The sequence below is a fragment of the Gobius niger genome (genome assembly GCF_951799975.1).
Source record: "Gobius niger genome assembly, chromosome: 4".
NCBI classification, from domain to species: Eukaryota; Metazoa; Chordata; class Actinopteri; order Gobiiformes; family Gobiidae; genus Gobius; species Gobius niger.
In genome coordinates, this window is record NC_136855.1 from 34,688,282 (window position 1) to 34,713,626 (window position 25,345).

General features: G+C 40.0%; 1 protein-coding gene across 1 annotated transcript; it reads left to right on the forward strand.

Moving 5' to 3' along the window:
- Positions 1-3,011: 3,011 nt before the first annotated feature.
- On the forward strand, positions 3,012-11,045 carry LOC306961680 (intestinal mucin-like protein; the record flags this gene model as incomplete). The annotated part of the gene is made up of 15 exons (XM_079554524.1): positions 3,012-3,134; positions 4,110-4,293; positions 4,364-4,544; positions 4,774-4,952; positions 5,427-5,496; positions 5,890-6,023; positions 6,111-6,145; positions 6,212-6,380; positions 7,250-7,290; positions 7,449-7,571; positions 7,646-7,741; positions 8,476-8,604; positions 8,979-9,018; positions 9,120-9,243; positions 10,847-11,045. The coding sequence occupies 15 exons, from the start codon at positions 3,012-3,014 to the stop codon at positions 11,043-11,045; spliced, it is 1,827 nt and encodes a 608-aa protein (XP_079410650.1).
- Between the last annotated feature and the right edge of the window lie 14,300 nt (positions 11,046-25,345).

Genomic DNA, 25,345 nt, shown 5'->3' on the forward strand with positions numbered 1-25,345 from the left:
TAGGACAAGTAGTTACCTGTAACACAGATATTGGTCTTGTGTGCAAAAATATTCAGCAAGGATACAAACGTATGTGTTTTGATTATGAGATTCGAGTCAAGTGTTGTGAATGCCATACAACTGCCACCACCACTGAGTCAACAACCACCCCTACCTCCAGTTGTCACTGCTATCACCATGGCACTCTCTTTCCTCCCGGTATGATTTACTGTATTGTGTCATTACTATTTTGCTGAATCAATGCAAAGCTGCGTTGATATGCAGATTTGTGTTATAAACTTGCAATTGTATTTTGCCAGGTTCGGTTGTCTACAACTACACTGACTCCTCGGGCTACTGTTACGTCGGCTATTGCAATGACAAGTGTGTCATTGTGGTCTCGCATTACCAGTGCATAACCCCCACCCCGCCACCAAATGACTGTTTACATCTGAAGCCACCCAGAAAGGTATGTCGATGAACTTTAGGTCCTACAGAATTGCTTCTCCTTGAAGGCTGCAGGGATGTGGAACTCTTTACCATTAACTGTTCGAGAGAGTAGCAACAGTTTAAACTTAAGTGGTTGAAAGACAGTCAGATTTGTAATTATTGGCACAAACCTGGTTAATCAGGGTATTTCTTAAAAAAACGTTTTGTTTTTTTAGTATGTAATGCGCAAATAACGAAGCAAGTATAGCTAACTAAACACTAAATATTGCATTTGAATTGTTGTTGAGGTGATCCTTTTGCTGGTGCTTTATATGTATTTTATATTTAAACCTGTATAAACCTGTTGTCACTCTGCCTATCTCTGGTCTGTGCAACACGTTTGCTGTTGTTATCTGATCATTATAACTTGTGCATTAGATCAGTTTTTCTTTAACAGCATTTCACAAACTAAAATAAAACACTTGGCCACTCCAGCTGTGGCTATTTTATTTTATTAGGTGGTTCATTCATGATTTCTGTCCCAGTTTTGATTAGTTTACATAAGTATTAGCATGTTGCCACTAGCATTAGCATACTGTTGCTAGTCGCGGCATTAAATAAATGCGTTTGCGAGGTTAAAACTAACTCAGCGATTGAATTCTCCAGGTTCTTTTTGTTTTAAAAGAGGGGGTATTATGCTTTTTTTGATCACATAGCACCAGTCTATAGCACACTACAATGATGACGAAACCTTCTGTTGGTCTGTAAATGCAGTAAATTAAAATAACTGCCTTGTATAAAATTGCTCTCTCAAAATGGCGTTAGCGAATGTCTTAAATAGGCCTCTCTCTATGTCTCTTTAAAACCTCTGACCCTTTCCGACACGCCCCCTCCACACGCTGTCTGTGGCATCAGTGGGGAGGGGGTTCTGCTGAGGAGCAGTGGTTGGTTACTCGGCTGGTGACGAAAGCTCGGAGGCGTCTCCAGGAGGTGGGGGCGTTCCTAGGAGGACTCAGGCAAACCTATCCCTAAAATGGCTGCCAACAGAGTTTTTACAGATTGCTCAAAAATGCGTGAATGTGCCAAGGCAACACTTCAGGCATGTTTTTAATGAGGGAATGATATAATAACATGATGTAAAGCTTGAAAAAGTTGATTTTGCATAATACCCCTCCTTTAAGATGTTGAGCGCCAAAACAAGTATGGGTTCAGTATAAAATATCCGATACCCAATATCGTATTTTTTCCAGTATCGGCTCCAATATCCGATACCAGTATCAGATCGGTGCATCCCTAAACTCTATTCTTCATTTTTATCCATTTTACTAACTGGGATTCAAGCCAAGTTTAATCCAATCTGGTGTTGTTGCAGGATGGAGAGACTTGGAAGAAGAGTGGCTGCCGTATTGCGCTTTGTAGAGATGGGAAAGTCACTATTAGTCCTGTTCTGTGTCCCATTCCTGAGCCCCTCGTGTGTGCAAATAACCTCCCCCCTGTCAAAGTCTATGACGAGGAGGGCTGCTGCTTCCATTATGAATGCCAATGTAAGTCTGAGCTACAAACCAAATATTTCTCCATCTAGGGCAGTTATGCCTGCACCTGGTTTCTGCCTGGTGTGGCAAGGCCGCGGTAGATCTTCTCGGATTAATTGAAAGAAGTGTTGTCGTAGTGAGTTCTAGAGTTTTATATGTGAAGAGACTCTTGGCAGAAGAAGTTTAGCTTTGCTTCTTTTGTAAGAGCTATTACACCCTTAAAAACACCCTTTGTTTTTAAAATATATATATATATTTTTTTTCTTCAGTTTTTTCAATTTTTTTTTTTTTTTTTTTTGCAAAGCAGACTTGCATTATTTTATGGCGCTGGGATTATTTTCCCTTCACATTTCATGCGCCATGGCTCATGCTTTTGCCTGACATAAAAACAAACAGCGCTGTGTGATGATGTCATCAGGCCGTCAGAAAATATTTAGCATAATTTTTACTAATTAATAAATACATAAATAAAATAAATACTTATTTTTTAAAGGCAACAAATACTCTTTTGAATAATCGTGACTTCAATTATGACAAAAATAATCGTGATTATTATTTTTTCCATAATCGAGCAGCCCTACACCCTTATGTCTTATTCATACAGGTGCTGCTGTGGTTTTGAAAATCTAGAAGATATAAGTGCCAGTGTAGGGTCTTGCGAAACAGTTAATATTGGATGATTGTGTGGTTGCACCATGGCTTTTAATCTAAACTCTGTCTTTTCATGCATTGTAATTATTTGGCCATATTACCCCAATTCAGATTTCTTTATATTCTACCTGGTGTCCATTGGTCGCCCTTTTCTTTATTTGTCGGAGGAAGTTGAGAACTATACAGAACAGAAGAGAGACACTTAACACTTGTTCAGTTCACTTACTCACCATGGCCAATACTGCATGTTAAAGCTTTTAGGGATGATTTATTAACGTCTCTGCATTTACATCTGAAGGTCTCTGTTACGGTTGGGGAGACCCGCACTATCTGACGTTCGATGGAACCTACTACAGCTTCCAGGGCAGCTGTTCGTATTGGCTCGTGAAGGAGGTGTTCCCCCGGTATGGCTTCAGCGTGATGGTCAGTAACGGCAAGTGCGCTGAGTCCTACTCCACCTGCATTCAGTCCATCACTGTATTCTACAACCAATACAAGATCTACATGAGCGAGCACAACGCCAACAACATCTTCACCAATCTGGTAAGAGCTGATCATATCCTTTTTTACATAAACTGGGGATTTGGTCACTGTGACAAGTCTTTTTTAAGTGCATATTGTTATATTTTGTATTTATTATCATTGTATTGGGCCTCATTCACAAACTCTTTCTTAGCCTGTAACTGTAAGTTTTGTTTCACTCACACAGATCTTACGCAGTTTCTTTTTAGAAACTAGACGGTCTTGGCTTTCAAATGAGGTGTCACACTGGCATATAGGCTGTAAGCTCTCCTGTTAATACACTTTGAGATTTGGATATGCATAATTGTTAACCCTAACTCTGTGGAACAGTGATGGAAAGTACAGATGCCAACCACTCGTACAGCTGCTGGGTTACTGATCAAACACACACCAATATATATAAAAACATCACATAAAACGTTCCATAATGCACCTTTAAAAGAGAGATGTCTCAACTTTATGAATGTGAAGCTATGTAGTGCCCCCCCTCATTAGTGTGGCATTAACATCATATTGATTATGGTACTATGAAGGCATGCCCTCAAAATGTCCATGTATGGGCATGACAAGAGCATCATTAGAGGCCAGAAGTACTCATTTTGAACTTGTTAACTTAATTTTACCACACAGTACTTTTATTATTTTAAAATAAAGTACCCCTACTTCCACAGTGAGTAAATCTGTAAGCAACAAAACCTTAAAATTAATCAAGGTTCGATTATTCAAACTCTACTGTTATACTGTATTGTTAAAAATATCTCTTTGATTTTAATGGTTGAAGAAAACAAAGCTAATTTGTTCAAAGTTGTGCGAAAGGAATCTGTTGCCGTGCCAACCATGCACCTCTATCTATGTCCTGTCTTAGCTTAAAAGTTCAAATGGAAATAAGTTTTATTCCCAACCTTTCTTTGTTAAATTGCTGTAAAATTTGTGCATAAGATAGTTTCACGACAGACTGTTGTAAGCCAAAAAAACTTACATGAGCTCTTTTTGCAGGTCCTAGTGAACGACAAGCCTGTAAGCTGTGTGTACCAAAATCCAGAGATCCGGATCACCACCACAGGCATCACCACGGTGCTGCTCATTCCCAAAATCAGGGCCAAGATCACCTTCTCCGCCCGCACCTACAGCATCCTTCTGCCGTTTAGTCTGTTCGGCAGTCACACCCAGGGGCAGTGTGGTACGCCTCTTTACACACCTCACACACTCAATCCTTTCAGATTACTTTATTAAAGCTTCACTGTTTCCAGGAAATTGCAACAATAATCGCGGAGACGACTGCATTACACCCGACAATCAGAGAGAGCGCTGTCAGCAAATGGCCCACGAGTGGCACATCAAAGACGAATACTGTCACCCACCTCCCGATATCACTCTACTACCAACGCCTCCTCCTCGTGATACCAGCATCTGTGACATAATGAAGAGCAGGTATGAAACAGTAGTGGAATGTCCATTCATTTGTTGACATTTAATCAAAGTTTATCCACACTTCAGCTGTTTCTCTGGTTAGTTTACACGTTGTTGTGATTGAGCAGGCCATTAAAAGAAAAGAAAAGAATCATACCATTACAAGATCACAATTGGATGTGTGGTCATTCACTTTTACATCATCATATCGCTTCTTATTGGATATTGTGTCTGCTCGTGTCGCCTGTAGTGTGTTCGAGGACTGCCACGGTGTAGTGGACTTCCAACCCTTCCACACCGCCTGTGTTCATGATGTCCGTCACTCCGTAAAGCAGAGCGAGGGCTGCCTGAGCTTACAGATGTACGCCCTCTCGTGCTCTCAGGCCGGAGTGTGCATCGACTGGAGGAGCGCCACCGCCGGCATCTGCCGTACGCACTAACTTATCACTAAGAGCAAAGAATAGCTGTAATTCATGTGTTACAGAAAAAACTGTCCCATTCACATCGTTATGGTTTATGTACCTACAGCAAAAAGTTCAGATGTGTTGCAACATTAGTCGATTGTTGATACTCAGCTTAATGAACCACACATTAAAAAATACATCATATCGTTTGCACAACATATACTGTACATGCCGTTGTGTCATATTTCAAAATTGTCTGGGATAAAACTTATAAATGTACAATGTAACAATATCTTCACTTCATTAATCTACAGAGGAGGTAGTTTTCATAGTGTTAAAAGGATGCTTCACTTTAACTTGCATGTAATATAATGTGTGGAAGGCATTGCATGTGAATATATTTATTGAATCGTTTGTATGAAGCCATTAATATATTATTTTGTGTGAAGAAACTTATCTGTCTTGAATTCATCCATGTCTTCTTCTTGTGCCAATGTAGATTACACATGTACCGGTCCTAAAGTCTATGAGGCCTGTGGCCCTCCTGTGGAGCCCACCTGTGACTCCTGGTAAAGTGTCTCTTTTTTATTAAGCAAGCAAAGGCAATACAACAAATATGTAACAGCATACAAATAGTAAATTATACACATGAGAGAAATAATGATTACAATGAAAGCATTAAGGAATCATTAAAGAAAAAAAATAAAATTGTAATTGAAACAGGTAAAAGAGGAGCATATATTCAGCTTTTTTATTGGGGAGATCTAAATGTTCAATGTTCCTTTGAAATGAAATATACTGGGTTTACCTGTTGACCATTTGCTACAGTGAATGTAATATTGCCATACAGGATTAAAAAAATGCCACCACTAGACATTACAGACTGTCCAAACAAGTCCATTCATGTATCTTGGTTTGATATCTTAATAAGAACTGATTTAACCCTACTGTATGTGTTCCAGGTTTAACCACAAGTTCATCCACTCCAGAAATGACTTTACTGCTATGTTATTAAACCGAAGACTTGAAGGCTGCTACTGTCCCAGCGGTACCACGCTACTGTCCGCCTACTCCAGCGAATGTGTGCCCACCTGTGGTGAGATCCGTACACCCAAACACCTGACTTTAATGTGTAAAGAGCAGTGAACTTGGTTTAATAGTGTTTTTGTGTCTTCATTAACAGAAATTTGTCGATTACCAAATGGCAAATTCAAGAAAGTAAGTTTCCATTGTAGACTGTATGGCTGTTTCAGTGTGCTGATGAGCAATCGTATTGTCTCATAGGCTAATGACAAATGGATCTCGGGCTGTGAGCTTTGCCGCTGTGATGAGGACACTCTGCAGGTTGTGTGTGAGCCTAAGAGCTGCCCCCCGCTGCCTTTCCTTAAATGTAACCATCCCGGACAAGTGTTGGTCACTGACATTGTGGACTGCTGCCCCAGGCAGAGATGTGGTAAGTCAGATCCTGTGTTCACAAATATTAAAGGGAGTTAGAGGTATGTATATGGGATTTTGAAAAAATTCTTAAAGGGACTATACAGAGTTTATAAATGTTAAAATTAAGTATTTTCCTCCCCCTACATGTTTCAGCCATGTCCTAAGGTGTAGTATGAACCCAGACCTATTCACCACAACTGCCTCTAAAATCCTGCACTGTCACTCAAAAAGTGGTTACTTCGGGTCCAAATTGCCGTCATGCACAAGCTTAATATAGAAGGTGCATGGTGGTGTTACATGTATGACCTGAGGTGGCAGTAGTGAGTATAAAATGGCCAACTTGCATCTAGCCCCTTTAAACATATCCTAATTTAGTGATGGGATCTACGTTTCTTTAGCCTTTGGGATCCGTTCATTTCAAAAAGCTGTTCAAAGGACTGGCTCTTTTTAATATAAATTTCAATTACGCCAGCCAGATAACTCACAATAGCTAAGACGCGATCGATAGAAGGCACTGTTGTCGTTGTTCTCCTCCAAGCTTTCCTGACTCATCACTCAATCATTGCTCCCAATACACAATACTTCAGAAGATTTGCAGCCTTTGATATTAGATGTAGACTAGACTTTGGCGATTGCAAACTGATTGACATTTCGCATTAATTCCCAAGCAGTGTCTAAACCATGAATACTAATGTGACCTGTCTCCAAACAGAGTGTGATAAGACTCAATGCAGCAGTGTGCCTTCGTGTCCTCTTGGAATGAGCTTAAAAACAACGAGCGGGGTGTGCTGTGATAAATACGAGTGTGGTAAGAGGCTCATAAATCTTTCTTCACTTTGACTCGTGCAGTAAAAGAGAAAATTAACATCGTATTCCTTTTTGCAGTGCCGAAGCCTGTGTGTGTGTTCAGCAACCATGAGTATGCGGTGAGTACTTGCACTTCCTCACTTACTCAAGACCAACATATGTAATGTGTTCCTGGACTTATAATGGGAGTGTGTTTAAAATACCAGAAATGTGTGAAATGTCAATGACAAAGTGTAGCTAGATAAATACTATAACAGTGTGTTTGGCATCTGCGTAGGTCGGGGATGTTGTGCCCAGATTCCCGTGTGAGAGGTGTGTTTGCAGCAGGCAGAAAGACCCTGTGACCTCCCTGCATCTGTTGGATTGTGTGTCCATACCCTGTAACACCAATTGCGCTAAGGTGAGGACTGACCCAGCTGCTGTCCATCCCGCTCCACACCAGGGGCTCTCTAATGTGTGTGTGTGTCTTTATAGGGCTACGTGTACCAGCTGAAGCCAGGAGAGTGCTGTGGAATCTGTGTCCAAACCCACTGCCTGGTCAATCTGCCCTACATCTCCCACATTCTGGAGGTCTGTTTAAGATGACATAGGAAACACTCTCAGAAATGACATTTTTAATATCGATTTTTCAAATAGAAAAACTGTGTTAAATGTATAGCTCCAAAATCTAAAGGATAGACCAATTTCATATAATACATGATTTGAGATGGTAAATGTTATTTTTCAAATCACTCATTTTAGTGTAGCGCTGATGCGGTTTCTCTACAGGTGGGTCAGGTGGGTCGCCAGCCTTTCCCAGAAAACATTTCTTGCAATATTTATCTACTGAAAAAAGTATTGAAGCTCTACCTGAAGGCGACTATTGTTGGATTGTTTTTTTTTATTATGATTTCAGCTTTTGAGACTTGTAAAATACTGTATTTTCCAATAATTGTTGAATGAGCATTTAATATTAGATAAAACAAATTCTATACTGTTTGGGTCGTAACTCGTCAGTTTATGATGATGGTGGGGATCCCGATGAGAAACCAGTTGAGAATCGCTGCTCTACATAGTACTACATAGGTTTTCTGAATTATTTTTGACTTTATTATATATATTTTTTATTTATTACTTTGTTTCCTTTATCAACGGATATTTTTGTTCAATTGTAAGTCCACTACAAGTGACAGATAACTCTATAATGTTTTCGATTTATATTGAGCATTGCATTATTCATTCACGTAATGATATATTTTTCTCAACAAACTAATAGTGTTATGTGTGAAAATGTTGCCTGTTTTCTGACGCGTGTCTCTGCTCAGCCTGAAGAGGTGTGGAGCCCCCCTGGCGACCCCTGTGTGACGTACAAGTGTGTCCATGTTGGAGACCAGTTCCTGACCGTGGAAGCCAGGACCAAGTGCCCGCCCTTTGACCCCAAAGACTGCATCCCGGTAACAGCCTCTCTGCTCATTTTATATTCAATTGAATATAGAAATGTTATGTATAAACATTCTCTCCGAGGAGGCCACTTAATTCATAATCACTAGTCTACACAAAATCTCACAGAAGTAACTTGTTAATCCATCTTTGCCAAATTTGTACCCAAGACAGCAGGAATATCTTTCAAAATATGACTAAAGTAGAACTAAAAGGTTTTCATTCAAAGAAAAAAGAAAGAAAAAAACAGATTGTTGAATTGTATCTGTACATGTTACAGGGCTACACTATAGATCACGATTGATTCTTACTTTGACATCAATATTTTACATTTGTCTGTGGCAATGTTTGTACTGGATCTGTTCCATATCTGTGTTTTTCTCCCTAGGGAACTGAGAGTGTTGACGCCGATGGCTGCTGCAAAGTTTGTAAGTACAACAAATATTCTAACTGTACAAAAGTCTGAACGCTATGAATAACATGAACCAACTGAGGGGATTTGGCTAAATGTGTCTGTGTGTGCTTTCAGGTATTCCCAGGGGCCATCCATGCAGCCTGTCCAGCTCCATGGTAGTCCTGGAGAGCCAGGGGTGCAAGTCCAGGAGGCCGGTCAACATGACGTCCTGCCGTGGGGCCTGTGGAACGTTTACTTTGTAAGTATCTTCCTCTCTCATGCCAAGTAACCTCTCTGCAACCAGAGAGTAGTCTTATTCTTGTGGGCCGCTTGTTACCCTTGGGCTCAGGATCAGTGGAAATTCCAGCCTCATGGTTTAGTAAGGCCTCAGGGGAGCGGAGCAACATCACGGTGAAAATGGGTCGCAAGTTTGTGCACCTATTATATATATTTTATGTTGTACACTATCATTTCGGAGCCATAAGAGATAGACTTTTTTTTTTTGGGAGTCTGCTGATTTTTTCAAACAAGCTCCCTCTGAAGTACCTAACATGAATGTCCTGAATAAAACAGCCTCATACTGCGCCCCCTGCTGACACAGATCAATGCTGACACGTTTAGAAGCATCATACACAGAATTATAGATGAGACATAAAAATATCAGCCAATCAAAATATCCAATAATCGGCATTGGCTACAGAAAAACCCACATCATATTTTAATATATTTCTATGAATGAAACCTAAATGTTAACTATAGGCTATTATCGGTCATCGGGCTCTAATATAAAGCATAATCTAGTTCAATTTACATGTTGGGCAGAATTAAGTTTAAGTTGTTGCTGCTGACACAATTCAGGTTTCTCATTAAGGGCCCCGTCTTAAAATATTAAACTATTTCATTTCACTACAGCTTGTCAAAACCATGCAAACTCCCGGCTGAATCATCATCTCATGAGAACACCATACATTACAAAAAACATTACAAACACATAAGGACAGTTTTGCAGCAAAATTTTGCACCATGTTTTCACAATTTGATGAATTACAGAAAAATGGCTATAATCTGTTTCTTTATATGAGGGTGTTTGTATGTTGTGCATAAATGAATCTAATACCACTCTTTGTAATTGAAAAAGATGAATTGTACATGTGTTAATGTAAATTGTGATCTGAGCCTATATTTTTGGTAAAGGAATGGCCTTAAAAGAAAAAAAAAATAATGACATGATACTGTGTGATGAATGAAGATTAATCTCAATTGTCCAAGTATAGATATATTGCAGGGTTGCAGGCGACATCACAGCATTCTAAAGGGCCTATACTGTTATATAGAGGAAAAATTATTTTGTTTTGAGGAAATTTTTGGTCTTGTACAGAGCGATCATGGTTCCAGTGACTGATATTAATGATCATTTTCCTAATTCATACATTTTCATTTTTTGCTACGACTTGTGAAAGTGTAATGTTAATTGGAAAAACGGGCTCCTGCCCCCCACTGGGTCCGGTGACATCATCACATTTTAGAACCTGCAACCCAGCAATACATAAAGTCCACTAAATGTATTCAAAATCAGAATCAGAATAGATTTTTTTGCCATTGTTTGAGAACAGGTTCACAAACTAGGATTTTTTCTCGGTACACTCGTGCAACATAAAACATGTAACACACAATATAGATAACAATAAGCTATGAAAACTTTAAAACTAAAGACTATAAGGGCATGCATAAAGAATAAATATAACAATTTGACATAGAACAACAAGGCATTTTTTTTGTCAGAAATGTACAAGCGCCTGCCCTTCCGTGTCACCCGATTCTAGACCTACTTTTAACCCTGGGTTCCTGTTGTGTTTCTGCAGTTTCTCGGTCCGGGCGGCCTCTCTGCAGCGCTCGTGCTCGTGCTGTCAGGAGGTGTCCACTTCAGAGCGGAAGGTGGAGCTGGTGTGTCCAGACCGCTCCCGCATCTCCTTCACCTACACCCACATCGAGGCCTGCGACTGCATCAAAGCCCACTGCGCTACCCCCATCGGACCGTTCAACCTGCCTCATGTCCCTTAAGGCACATGTAGATGAACTCACTTTTTAGAAATAAACTTTTTATGTGCTGCAACATTTCAGTTTTTGGCTTCTTTCTTGAACAACTGGTACACAGATGAAACTTCAAACTACTTACTGTAAAGTTACAATTGTGTTGATTTTTTAAAGGCACACAGCATAACTTTTACATTTACTACTGGGTTTAGATGAGAACCAAACCCAGGGGTTCTCAAACTTTAAACCAAAAGGTCCAAAAATTCACAGGAGTAAAATGTATGCTTTTACAAAATCAAAGGTGCTAAAAAAAAAAAGCATAATATTGAAATTTATATATATAGTAAGCTTCCTAAAACGTGGAACAAAGGATGTTGTTGCAAGACAAAGGGACTGTTCTTTTTAACGTTCATAGTTGCACATTCACAATGATACATTTATTTCCAAATAACCTTTACTTCATATTTCCGTTTAGATTTATCCAGATCACTGCTATACTTTCTTAGGCATCAATGTAAAATTTGAAAATCTTAAATAAAACTTCTTCCGGAGCCCTATGCCAGTAAAGTTGGTCTAGTTTGCCCATTTCTTGTTTTACATCACAATGTTTCAAAAGAGAGTTATTCATTTTCCAATAAGAGGAGCTTCATGTCTTGTTACAGCTCTATTTGAAAGAATCTCAATGATAATACTTTCTATTACTATTGTTAGCAGCTGTGTTTAAGGGGTTGCGACATTCCAATTTTTCGTTTTCTTTTACTTACAATAACAAAAAAAAATATTTAGAGAGGACATTGGAAACCTTGGAAAACGAGATTTGAATGTCAAGATTTGAATTTCACCTTGTTTTCCTGGATTCAAAGCAAAGTAAATTGAACCAGGAATTAGGCGCTATTTGATGTGCCGATTTCGCCACTATGTAAGAAAAAAACATTTTGGGAAAATGGGCTTTGAATTGACTATTTCTTATAAATGTTGAACCCAGTACAAAGCTAATTGATATGTTAATTATGCTAGGCTTGTATTTTTTTGGAAAGTTTATAAGTTATGGAAGCAAACTGATCTAATGTCTGAAATTTGAAGAATTATGCAATCGACAGGGTTTACACCCAGCTTAAACCTAAGTTAGTTGCATCTAGCTTTTGTTTAGACCTGATTTGATCTTGATCTAGACCTGGAGGTACTTGGAAGGTGAACTATTTCATGAGGTGATACTTCTCTGTGTGAAAAGTTTGAGAACCACTGATGATAATCTTATTCTTTTCGATACAGATTCATCAAGACACCAGCATAATTCTAGACATGAGTTTAGAGGCGTTCAGCATAATGCTTTTTCTCACAAATGTATTTTTCTCACAAATCGCATCCCCAGTAATTCGCTTTCTGGTTCAATAATAATAATAATAATGCATCGGTTTTATAGAACGCTTTTCTGGACACTCAAAGACGCTTTACATTGCATTATTCATTCACTCCATACTATTGTGGCCACAGCTGCCCTGGGGTAGACTGACGGAAGCAAGGCAACCAGTCTGCGCCATCAGCCCCTCCGACCACCACCAACCACTCACTCACTCACTACATTCGCTAGGCTTCCTGGTGTTACTAAACAGTCTCCCATCCAAGTACTGACCAGGCCCTTCCCTGCTTAGCTTCCAAGGTCTGACGGGATTGGGCATCGCAAAGGCGGTATGACCAATTCAACCATTCAAGTATGTAATATGTAGCTCTTACAATCAGCCTAGCACAGCGCAAACAAGTTTTCGCTGATCTCGTCTCCTCAGATCCATGAACCTGTTCCACAATCCATCATCGGCCTGCACACATTCTTGTATAAGCGCCACATCCACATCCTGCTCCGAGTTTGCCTCCGAGATTAAAAGTGGGTGACAAAGAGAATAAGGGAGCTCCACGGTCAAACAAACACTCCCTGACACGGTGCCTCTGAGCAAAGCACTGCAAATACAAGAGCACCTCCACCTACCGCGCAGCCCACACACGTCAAACAGCACTGGGCGCGTTCGTGACTCAGGCTGAGCGCACAATAAGACCATCAGGATGTGGCCGCGAGGGAGAACCCAAAACAAACTGCTTTGATTCGCCGACACTCTCATAACGCACTTACAATTCGGGAACTATGCCGTCCTGGGATGTAAAGCTCAGGAAACTGCACATGAACATTCATTCATTTGCATTTCTCTGTCTTTTTCTTGTAATTTTGTCAGTGTGCTCAACCAGTGAAGCTTAAGTTGAGTTTATCCGATCAAAAGGGACTGACTTCATGTTTTCACATTCAAATAGATCAAATAAAATGGACTAGTTAAGGGGAGAATCCATGAGTCCATCCTTCATTTACAGTCTATGACAGGGGTAGGCAACGTCAGGCCGAGGGCCAAATCCGGCCCTTCAGCAGAGAACCTCTGGCCCTCAAGATGATTTTGAGAAACATTATCAATCTCAAACACAAATCAGAGAGTACTTTTAACATTATTAGAGTTACATGGGAGAAAAAAATGTAGTAATACTGTCAATACACCCAATTAGGTCATATATTATGTACAGCACTGGCATTTGAAGGAAGTGCACTGGAAAAAGAATAATCGTTTTGAGGAAGAAATGATGAATCTACATGAATTAAGAGATTAAACCTAAGGTTTGAGTTGACTAGATCTCGTCTTAGATGAGATAAAACCTCTAGTAGTAGTTATTCTCTTAATTCAGATAATTCAGTGTCATTTCAAGTGAAAAACAATTGTCTGATTTTGGGCACCCTTTGGGCACGCTGTTCTACAACTTTTTCCAATGAATAGACACTGATCGTGACATATATTTACCTATATATTTACCTAAACACAGTGTGCTTGTTTTTTTTTTGTACTGCCTTCCAGGGAGCTGGTATATGGGATGTTGCGCTCACGAAAACCACTATGTTTTATTTGGATTTCTGACGCTTTCTACAATAACAAACCAAAGGAGACGACTAAACTAAAATGAGAACCACAAACATCCATCCATCCATTTTCTTCCGCTTTATCCGGGGCCGGGTCGCGGGGGCAGCAGTCTCAGCAGAGATGCCCAAACTTCCCGATCCACTCACACCTCCTCCAGCTGTTCTGGGGGGACCCCGAGGCGACACCAGGCCAGCTCGGAGACATAGTCCCACCAGCGTGTCCTGGGTCACTTATCACTCAACTTTTTCGATACCAATACTTGGTTTATGATACCAGTATGGAATGATACTGCCTTCATGAAATCTTGTAATTATGGCAAATACAACTTGCTGAGTGGAAAATTGCACATGAACATCACATCATCTCGTATTTTCCACTGAGAAATAATTCTGATGCCCGAGTTCGCCAGATGAGATAACCTTTGATCTTTCAACACAACAGAGAGCAGCGATAATACATTTTATGCCTTTCAGCTGATTGATATGAAGACTATGTATTTAGCTAGTTAGCTAATCAATTTTAATATCGTCTCTGTTTCCACTTATTGTATTAAAAAAAAGAGTCAAACTTTATATGTTTTACCGATAAACGCAGATATAGTAGGTCAGTGGTTTGTAGACTACTTTTTCTCGTGTTTATAGTGTATTGTTGCGTCTTTTTTAATATTTCACTTTCACTAAAGCACTTGAACACAATGCACTGGTATAGTCCATTTCACAACTGGAAAGGATCATCTTTACCAGAGCACATGAAAGCAGCATGAATGAACAATGACTGTCATGTCACTTTTGTTAAGGATATAAAGGAAAGACAACTGATTTGCAGTGGCATTTTCTTGTATTTGTAATAATTGCTCAAGAAGATAACAGTAAAAACGTGGTCCCAGAGAGTGCACTTTTTTGTGAAGAAGTGAGTCAGTGTCAGATGTTAGCATGCTACCAGTTAGCATTTAGCTTCAACAGCTCAGCTGAAAGCCCTGAACCACACTCCACACATCTAGCCTCTGATACAACATGTGACAACATGTGTAGTATTTCCCAGAGGTGGGACACTCCAGTCACATGACTTGACTGGAGTCAGACTCCAGTCCAATTTTCTGGACTTGAGACTTACTTGACCAAAGCTCCAAAAAGACTTGACTTTACTTGGGACTTGCTGTTTGTCACTTGAGACTTGACTTGACTTGGCTTGAGGCCAATGACTCTCAATGAGTTGCTGTGACTTTATAGTTATTATTTATTTGAGTGAAACTGTCGAAAGATCAGGATGCATTGCGTAAAAGCGGCGCATCTTTGTTTACATATGTTAATTAGCCACAAGCTGTTTGGTTACCTGACACAGCGCTTCTAATCAATACAGCGCGTAAAGGCAGGAGGAAATACTACGTCGAAATACGTGCATTAAAAGTTTTCTAAACAGAGTGAAGAGGTGGAGATTTACGGACAGGAAAATGTTTGAAACAATGGACTGGACCTACAGCGCAGACGGAGCCTCCAGAACGACGATGTAAGAGCTGATTAATCAACAGAAATCTTGGCTTTTCGGTGTTTTAAGGCGTTCACACAAAGTTTACAGCATTTAGTGGCTATTTTACGCATCCGCACACAGCCCAGTGACAGCGGACTGAAGGCTACGCGGAATCTATTTTGAGCAGGGGCGAATCCGAGTATACAGGGGCTGCCAGAAACTAACAAAAATAAAAATATTATTTTATATTTATCTTTCAGACTGCAGGGAAAAGCATCTCATATTTAAAATACTATATTTCATATTTTTTAAGTCGCCCCCCGGGGCCCCATTCCTTAAAATGCTGTCCCAGCAATTTTGTACATAGACTGGCACATTTAAAATACATATATTTTGTAGCGATTTGAATATTAATTAGACTTTAAATCCAAATCCATTAGATTTTAAAAAGTTTGATTTTAGCCTAAATTTTCAAAATGGCTAAAACTTGAGGAAGCACTCAATATTTTTAAGTATATTAAACACATTTTGAAAAGAAGAATTAGGCTTAACGCTGACGTTTGCTTGAGGTGACTTGCCAGCTAAAGAAAGACTTGACTTGACTTGACAAAAGCTATGACTTGTCTTGACTTGACCCCATGACCAATTGACTTGGACGTGCTTGGAACTTGGACCTTCACGACTTGGAATTGACTCGAGACTTGCATTTAGTGACTTACTCCCACCTCTGGTATTTCCTCAGTGTTCATACATGTGGCCACACGTGTTTATCGTGTTTACTGAATCAACTGTCAATGGTTGACAGTTGCTAACCGGTTAAACGTCTTGAGCAGCTTAAACACTGACCCAGACTGAGACTGTTGACATGGCAAAAGTGCAAAATCACAGAGAAAGGTTTTCTATTTTAGAAGTGAAGCTTCTAAATTTAGAAGTGAAGATCTTTATGGCAACGTGAAAACAGGAAGTGACCTCCCTCTCTCCTGGTGCAGCTGAATTGTTTGCCTTTTTCAGCCTTTTTATATGTCTTTACTGTGTTTTTGTGGAGGTTTAGAGGATTTGTTTACTTCGAGAGTCCAAAATGGTCCTGAAGAAAGCAGCTTTTTGAAGGTAAACAAACTGCTAGCTTATCAGCTAAACCCATTTGAGCTCTACAAATATCTTCTTCTGAGACACTGAAGAGGCACCTAGAGGCCCCACACTTGTAGCACAGAGAAGGCGTCACAAGAGGAGCTACAGGAAACAAAAAAGGGATAAATGAGGAGATGGTGAAAGACTGGATCGAGCTATGCAGGAGGAGGAGGAAGGACGAGGTGGAGCTGACCAGTGCAGAACACCACGCTCTGAGACGGGGACAAGCCCAGGAGGCGGTGCACCGTTTCAGAGGATCAGAGGAGACAGAGGGCAGCTACAGTTTCTCCGTCCTCCAAGGTCACGTGGGTCAGGTTGACGAACAGTGGCAGCACGGCTCAGCCGCAGCAGCTCAGGACTGACACCTGAACACTATTTTGTTGTACGCTTGTACAATGACAATAAAATACTTACTTACTTACTTACTATCTTTTGTAAACCCTGCTGTAGCTCGACAGACAGAGCTGCTACGTCTGTGCCACATTTGCTGGTTATATCACATAAACGTGTATCTCTGAGGCTGTGTTTTTACTGTTATCTTCATGAGCAATGACTACACGTACATAAAAATGCCACTGTCAGTTATCTTTAATTTTTATCCGGAGTAGAGATATTGTTACCTGTTGTAGTACTGCATAATTGTACTTACGCCGGAACTACGCGTGATATCATTGGAAACGCATGTATAGCACTTTGGGAGCTTGTCAACTCCTGAAAAGCACAATACAAGGTTAAGAAATTATTGTTTTTAATGGGAGTGGTGTGAACATATACAGAAGTGTTTTTAAATATGCACGTTTTCATCTATTTTATGTGTGCAGTGACGGGCCTGGGCAGAGTGAGCGGAGCACAGAGAGCAGGCAGGAGGATGTGGATCCTGGTCCCAGCAGGCGTGGTGTGTGCTCACGGCGCTCCACATTTGCACACGCACTCACTCAACCATGGAATAATCATGACGTAACATTCTAATTATCTTTGACCTTTGACACTGTGTTTGATGAAGGAGCAGAATTGATTTTCCCAGCTATAAATGACATTCAATTTATTTTTATATTTTGTCATTCCACAGTGTGCAGTGATATAGTGAAAACCTCAATCATATCTGAGCCATAGAATAATGTGTTAGATCGTTTTCACACAGGCTCTAGTTAGGTTGACCTAAAGTGGCTCTCGACCTGAGAGAGGCACTTTTGGGTCAGTGTGAATCCAACCGCAGCACTTGAGGCGGGTCTAGACCGACTGAAACAGGTGGTCTCAGAGCGGCTTTACTTGCACTCTGGGGCAGAGCGGGTGTGATGTTGTAGGAACCGATAACGTAATAACAGGCCAATAATATAATAACGACCGGCTGATGCTGTAATAATTATTACAATATTAGACACATTGGTTTTTTATTATTTTGTATGTGTGCATGTTTTTTTAATCAACTTTTGTATTTTACTGTTTTATTTTTTCACTACCGTTACCTCGTCACATCTCACATGCCTTTTCCTACAACTGTATACCCAGAGCCCATGCTGTGATGGAAAGGTTGGCGGTTCGAGTCCAGGCTCCCGCAAGTGCATGACGTCGCAGTGTCCTTGTGCAAAGCACTTCACTCACATTGCCTATGCATGAATGAGGGGCATGTGTGAGTGAGTGCTTGGTATTGGTCCGGCAGCTGTGGCAACAATAGTAGTCTGTAGCACAAACGGAAAGATTTTGTCAAGAGAACTAGCATTATGATTTGTTTTTCAGTTATTATATTATTATTGTACCAAACTGTGTTATCAGTCAGCGGTGGAAGAAGTCCTGAGATAGAGGATACAGATTCAGATAAAGGAGCAGGAACTTACTAATAGTCCCATCAGCCACTTATTGGACCAACCACTCAAGCGCTCACATTCACCACATTCATACATAGATGAGATGGGTGAAGTGCCTTGCCCAAGGACACATCGACATCATGCAGTTGTGGGAGCATGAATTGGAACCTACAACCTTTCCAAAAGGGCGGTGTCAGGTCGACCCACAAGGTGCTCCAACATGTGTGTGTGTGTGTGTGTGTGTGTGTGTGTGTGTGTGTACATGAGTATGTGAGTGTGAGTGTGTCAACAAGGCAGATCCCTTCTCTGATGCACATTTGTGTTAGTTCACCGTGGTGTGGCTGCACATTCGTCCAGCTGGCCCCTCCTCTGGTCCTATATAGGGCCCTGTTCTCCTTCGGTGTTCTTTCAGATCTGCGGTGTCCGGGGACCAATATGGGGTCCATACTGTGGTTCCTCTGCCTGACCCTGCTTCCATGGGCTCACGCACAAACAGGTAATATATTCTACTTTATTTGGTTGTGTTTCCAGAAAAAAACTAGGGTAAGGATTCTATAAACACGTTCTATAAACCAAAGCACCTTTTTTCTATTAGTGCTGTACATCTATGACCTAATAGGAGATGTCAGGAGATGTGAAAAATACAGACAGCAGTTTTTTTCAAAATCCTATTTGGTAAGCCCTCGGGCATAAGGTTTTATGCCTGAGGGCTGGATTTGGATCACGGGCCTTGCCTACCCCTCCTTTAGTTTTGACTCTGATTTGCTCTTAAGTCATTGTAGGGCCCATTGGAATATATGCGCCCTACAATGTGTGACACTGTTCCTCTTCAAGCCTCAGTATTTTTAACGCAGATCTTATTTCAAATGTTTCAGCATGACTTTTTTTGCATGTTCCATCCTAACTTTCATTTGAAGCATTTTTTATTTGCTTCAAATGAAATGCATTTTTTATTTGCTTCAAATGAAGCAAATATAATATTCATATGTTGTACTACAACATATAAATATGATATTACAACATCTTCATTACCATTAGATAATATGGGATTTATGTGTCCTACAATGAATAAACTAACACCTTTGTTACATATGCACAGTCCAGCTTTAGAAAAGACCAAATGAGACCAAAAAATACAACTTGACATATTTTGAAGGACACCTGGAGGACAATGTCCCAATGTCTGGTCACAACATCTGCAGGAACACCTTTTTTTTTAAATCTGCCAAAGGGTTGCATTTCTACTTATTGATGGTGTATAATTCATATCAAAATTAACCCCTCTTAAACATACTCTTTCTTCTCCTTCATCCACCATGAATCCTCTCTGAATCCTTCTCATATCCCCCTCCTCGCATCACTGCATCAACTAACTTCACCTCCTCTTTCATGGATCTCCTCTCTTCTAGGCCTTCTGTTTCCTGCCGAATTTGACCCTTCGCGACCTTCTACCTTCTTTTTTTATCTAAATCATCTTGTTTTTGCTGCTGACTAACTGTGTCCTTCTGGTTTGTGATAGTGACGCTGTTCCCGAAACTGAACAATGCCAACGCTCTGTCTCTGACCACAGGTAAGCTCTGCAAAATGCCTGTCATTAGACACTTTTGACTCTGAGTGGGCGCCAGTTTTCTAGTGGGCTGTAGTTTGTCACAAGGTAACACACTACAGGCAAAACTCTTTTTCCCCCTCAATTTTCAGGTTTTGGGCCAAATTGGTCCCTTAATACAAACTTTCACCCAAAAAAACAAATCTTCCCAATAACTTGTTTAATTATTGCCCTGATTTAATGTTTTGCAATACATTTATTTGGTAAATTGTAATTTCAAGGGACATTTTCTCAAAATGCATTTTCCTCACATTGGTGCGACAATATCTCCACCTAAGTAGGACCTACAGACAGAGTTAGACAATATTTTGATGAGTTTTTTTTCAGACAGATTTTTTTAATATGGTAAATGGTCTCAACTTAGTGCTTTTCTACCATTATTAGGCCCAAAGCGCTTTACAGTAATATAACTCATTCCTGGCCTCATTTGGGTTTTGAATTTCAAAAACTTTTTTTTTTCTTCAAAACTGAACAAGGTATCCAAAATCCCCTCCTCTTTGTAACTAATATGTCAACCAAATCAAAAATGAAAACAGAAAATGACAGAAAACTGGCAATACATTTTTCTCATATTTATGCCTGTTATCTACAGCAAAGGTTTCAAATAGATTTTTTAATTGATTTTAAAAGTTTCCCTATTCACCTGCAGTGTCTCGCCGTACGCTTTCTCCAATGAAGCGCCTCAATCCCATTCTGCTCCACTTGCTTTGGGATTTAGCGGAAATTCTAAGTACATCTTTAGCTTTTTGTTGTTAGATTTTCATGCTGTGCTGGTTTTGTTTGTCTATTGTTATAATTATTTGAATGGGAAAAAAAGTTATGAATTCTGATAATGTCCATAGTGTTTGCACAGTGCGTTTCAGCAGCCTTCCTCCTAAATCTTTGTTGTTTGTCCCAGCCAACTCAACCCACCTGGGCCGGGTGTGCTCCACCTGGGGGGGCTCCCACTGGAAGACGTATGACGGACAGTTCTACCGCCTGCCCTCGCCCTGTGCCCATGTGGTGACCTCGGTGTGCAGCCCGGACAGCAACACCCCGAACTTTGTCCTGCAGATGCAGCGCTCCCTGGATGGAACCATCTTTCACATCCTGATGAAAGTGGAGGGCGCCGTCATCGAACTGCACTCCAACTCCAGCGCCATTATCGACGGCAAAACGTGAGTGCAAAAAAGGCCGTGGTGAAGGGGTTTGAGATAAAGGTTCACAACAAAACAATAAGCAAAATAGCAGTGGCATCATGGCTATTAATTGCATAGGGGTTGTTTTTATTTTTCAGAGGCACTGTATATTTTAGATGCTTCTTTGTATTTTTCTGGAGATGTGAGGCCCAAGTGATCATTATAAACACTTATATGCACAATAGCATGATTTTGGAGAATCAACTTTTTAAAGAAATGTATGTGGCTTAACTGTGTGAAGTTTGACTGAAAAATTGTTTTGGCTTTACACGGTGTTCGTCCCTACGCAACATCTTGTAGGAAAAAGGAAACTAAAATAGTGTCTGTGCCGCTAAAGTAAAATGTGACTAATTTCGATGTTTTTAATCGCGTTAAACCTTATGTAATGAATTTATCAAAAAAAGTCCCGGCCCTATATAATAGATAACTGGGAGCAAAAGAGTCTTATTGAAAACAATAGAACTTACAAAAAGGGCATGAAAGTTTAAATATGTTGCAGTGTTACAAAGTGAGTCCAGGCCACATAAATGTAAACACTTCACCTTACATTAGGAGATGAAGGTTCTTGAGTGAAGAAGATGACTCAAATAACTTCATCAAAAATGTACAACTCCTGTACGACTGAGAGCCTACACAGACATCTTCACCATAGGAGGCTAACAACAATCTGACACACAATACATGTAACATTTAATTCAGTTTATTAATTACCCCTCGTCAAACCGCTTCCAGCAGGGCATTTTTCCCTCCTGATTTTCTTCCTGTTTATTGCTTGTAAAACATCAGCTGAAGATGCACCATCTTGTTACACGTCTTTTTTTTTCATTACAAGCTGTTCTTCCAAGTGTCTGCTTTAGTAGGGTCATATGACTGAAATAATTCTTATAGAAGCAGAAAATCACATCTAAAAAAATCAATACATTTCATACACAGATATGGAATAAATGAATAAATGAGTTTGTGGAAATTATACAAATGCTTTTAGGGGTCCTAGGGATGAGTAGGTAGAAAGTAAAGTTATAGTAGAAATGTTTACTTAATCATAAAGAAAGAGATTTTGTTTTTAATTTTTTTAATTGATGTTGTGGAGGGGTTTGAGCGACTGAATGAGCCTATGAGGACCTATGTTGTTGTGGGCTTCATGCCCATAGTAGAAACATCCGTGGTAAACAGGTCCTTGGTGACGGGTTCAATAACCTCTCATGATGTGAGACCAGGGCGGGAGTGATCTGTTCAGCTTAGACCAGCAACAAATAAATGGGAAAAATATGGATGGATTATGGACTTCATTCTTGCACAAAGCCAATAAAGTCACCTTGTACGGCTGCAGTCTGAGATGTCAACGATTGTCTAAAATAATGTGAATTGTGTTCAGGGTGGCGCTTCCTGTGACACTGTACGGTGTGAGCCTGTCCTCCAGCCCCACCAGCCTGACCGTGAAGTCCACCGTGGGCTTCCGAGCCATCTGGAACCTGGACGACTCCCTGGAAGTAAGACACTCTCTTTTAAAACTGAACTGATTCATAAGAAAACTACTTGGTTTAGCGTGGCTCAATTGCACAGTAAAACTCTCTTAAAAGCAGATGGTAGCAAAATCAAATGATGTAATGAGTAGGTGATAAAGGGAGGAAACTGGTACTGGTATTAGAAGTACATTTGGTATAACTGGCACGTAGTTATACCATGGCATGTATCACAGTTTAAGTAGATTATCCCCTTTGACATAGCCTATATATAACCTGCAATGTTCTACAATATGGCGTTAAAATTCGGATGGAAAAACGTGTAAAATAAATGGTGTTCATATGGAACTCCAAAATATGCTCCCTGTGCATCACTAAACCACATGTTCACAAGTTCTTCTTTGTCCTGTGCATCTAAGGTTCATATTTAGTTTGGTTTAATCTTTATTTAAGGGATAATGTGCAGAGATGTGACATTTTCCGTGATGATGTTTGACCTCCACAGCGGAGCAGCCTTAAAAACAAACACTGTAATCCCCTATCGGTCCACATTGAAGCAGGATCTGAGTGTGAAAGCAGAAGTGAACATTGGTGCCTCTGGTGGCAATGCAATGCTATATATACAAAAAAGTTATTATAATCAGTGTTAATTTTGACAACGTATTTCAATTTAGTTAGATTATTTTTTTCTAATTCATGCAATCCTTATATTTGAAGAGTTTAGTGGTGCAAGGCTAGTGCTAGGCTAACGTAGCTAGTAGCCTGTATTAAAAACAGTCTGACCCAAGCATAGTGCACCTGAGACAAGTCACTTATAACACCAGACTACCGATGTAAATGTCTGTGTTGACTGAATAATTTTTGAAATACAACCATTTTGCATTTAAAAGAAGATATATTTGAGCAGCATCAGCTTCCTGGCTGTAAGCTAAGCAGCGGCGGAGTGATCTGCTAACTTACCGGATCTACAGTAGTTTGTTTACCTGCGGCCGGCATTACTACACATGGAATTCACCAAGGAGCTTTCTACAAATCAGATATGGCAACGTTTGGAGGACTAGCTCATGAATTTAGTTGTTATTGCATTTATAGTGTTTTGTTGTCACATTTTGTAAATTGTGTATGTGCTGCCTGCCTAGGGACTACAGATGGAAACTAGCATCTCTGCTGTAATCTGGCATATTTACAGTGCTCATGTGCAACTGTTCATTAATATGCATTGCCCCTATCAAATAAATAAATAAATAAATGATTTTGAAGAGGTTATTAATGCAGGCTACTAGTTACCACAGACATGCGCTAACCTAGCACTAGCCTAGCACCACTAAACTCTGCAAATATAACACTCTAGGAAATGAGGCCCTATGTCAAAAATCCTGACATATCCCTTAAAGTCGACTAAAATTGCATGTAAATTTAGTCGACTTTGCATTTAAAATATTTATTATCAAAGTTCTCTGCTTTATGAAGCTTCTTCCACTTACACAAAGCACAGAGCTGTTCATTTGGCAGTGAATTTAAATGATATGAATCTTTTTTAGACTGTAATTGAAGTTTGAATGATTCTAGTCTCTTCTAATCATTTCCAGTCATAGTTTTAGTCTTATAAAAAACTTTTACCCGGCAAAAATATTACTTTGACTACACTGCGTTCCAAATTATTATGCAAATGACATTTTTCTAAGATTTTCTAAATTGTCAACTCAAATGAGAGTCAGCATAATTTTCAAGTCTTTAACTGGTAGAGGGTCATTTAAATGTGGTGGAAAAAATGTCCTAGTGATAACAGTATTTTTTTCAAAAATAAATATAGTCAAAACCTCAAAATCCACTGTTCCAAATTATTATGCAACTCATCGTTTCAATACATTTTAAAGCTTGTAATTAACTGAAAATGGTCATTTGTTGAATTTGTAGCATTAGGAGGTCATATTTACTGAAATCAGAAGCTATTTCAATCAAAAAAATATTAACAGGTCAAGTTATATTTTACCATAGGAGCCCTTGTGTGATAGCAGCTTCAAAATTCTTAAATCCTTTAAAATTGTAAGTTTTTGGACAGTTTCTGCTTGGATTTCTTTGCAGGATGTTAGAATAGCCTCCCAGAGCAGCTGTTTGGATGAAAACTGCCTCCCACCCTCATAGAAGTATTTTTTATTGAGGCTCCAAATGTTCTCAACAGGGTTGAGGTCAGGGAAGGAGGGGGTCCACATCATGAGTTTCTCTCCTTTTTTGCCCATAGCAGCCAGTGATGCAGAGGTTTTCTTTACAGCAGGACATGGTGCGTTGTCTAGCATGAAGAGGATTTTTTTAGGGAAAGCACGGCTCTTCTTTTTGTAGCATAGAAGACAGTGGTCAGTCAGAAACGCCACATATTTTTCAAAGGTCATTTTCACACCTTCAGGGATCCTAAAAGGGCCTAATGGGGCCGACCAGCTCTCTCACCATGATTCTGGCCCAAAACATGACTCCACCACCTCCTTACTGACCTCACAGCCTTGTTGGGATTTTGTGGTCATTCACCAACCATTCACTACTCCATTGAGTTAACCATCCAGGGCAACACGGCCTCATCAGTGAACAAGACTGTTTGAAAATGAGTCCTCATGTATTTCTGAGCCCATTACAGCCGTTTCTGTTCATCAGCATTAAATTAACCGTTGAGGGGAGGCCCGGATAGAAGGTTTTTGCACAACTGCAGCCTCTGGAGGGTCCTACATCTTGATGTT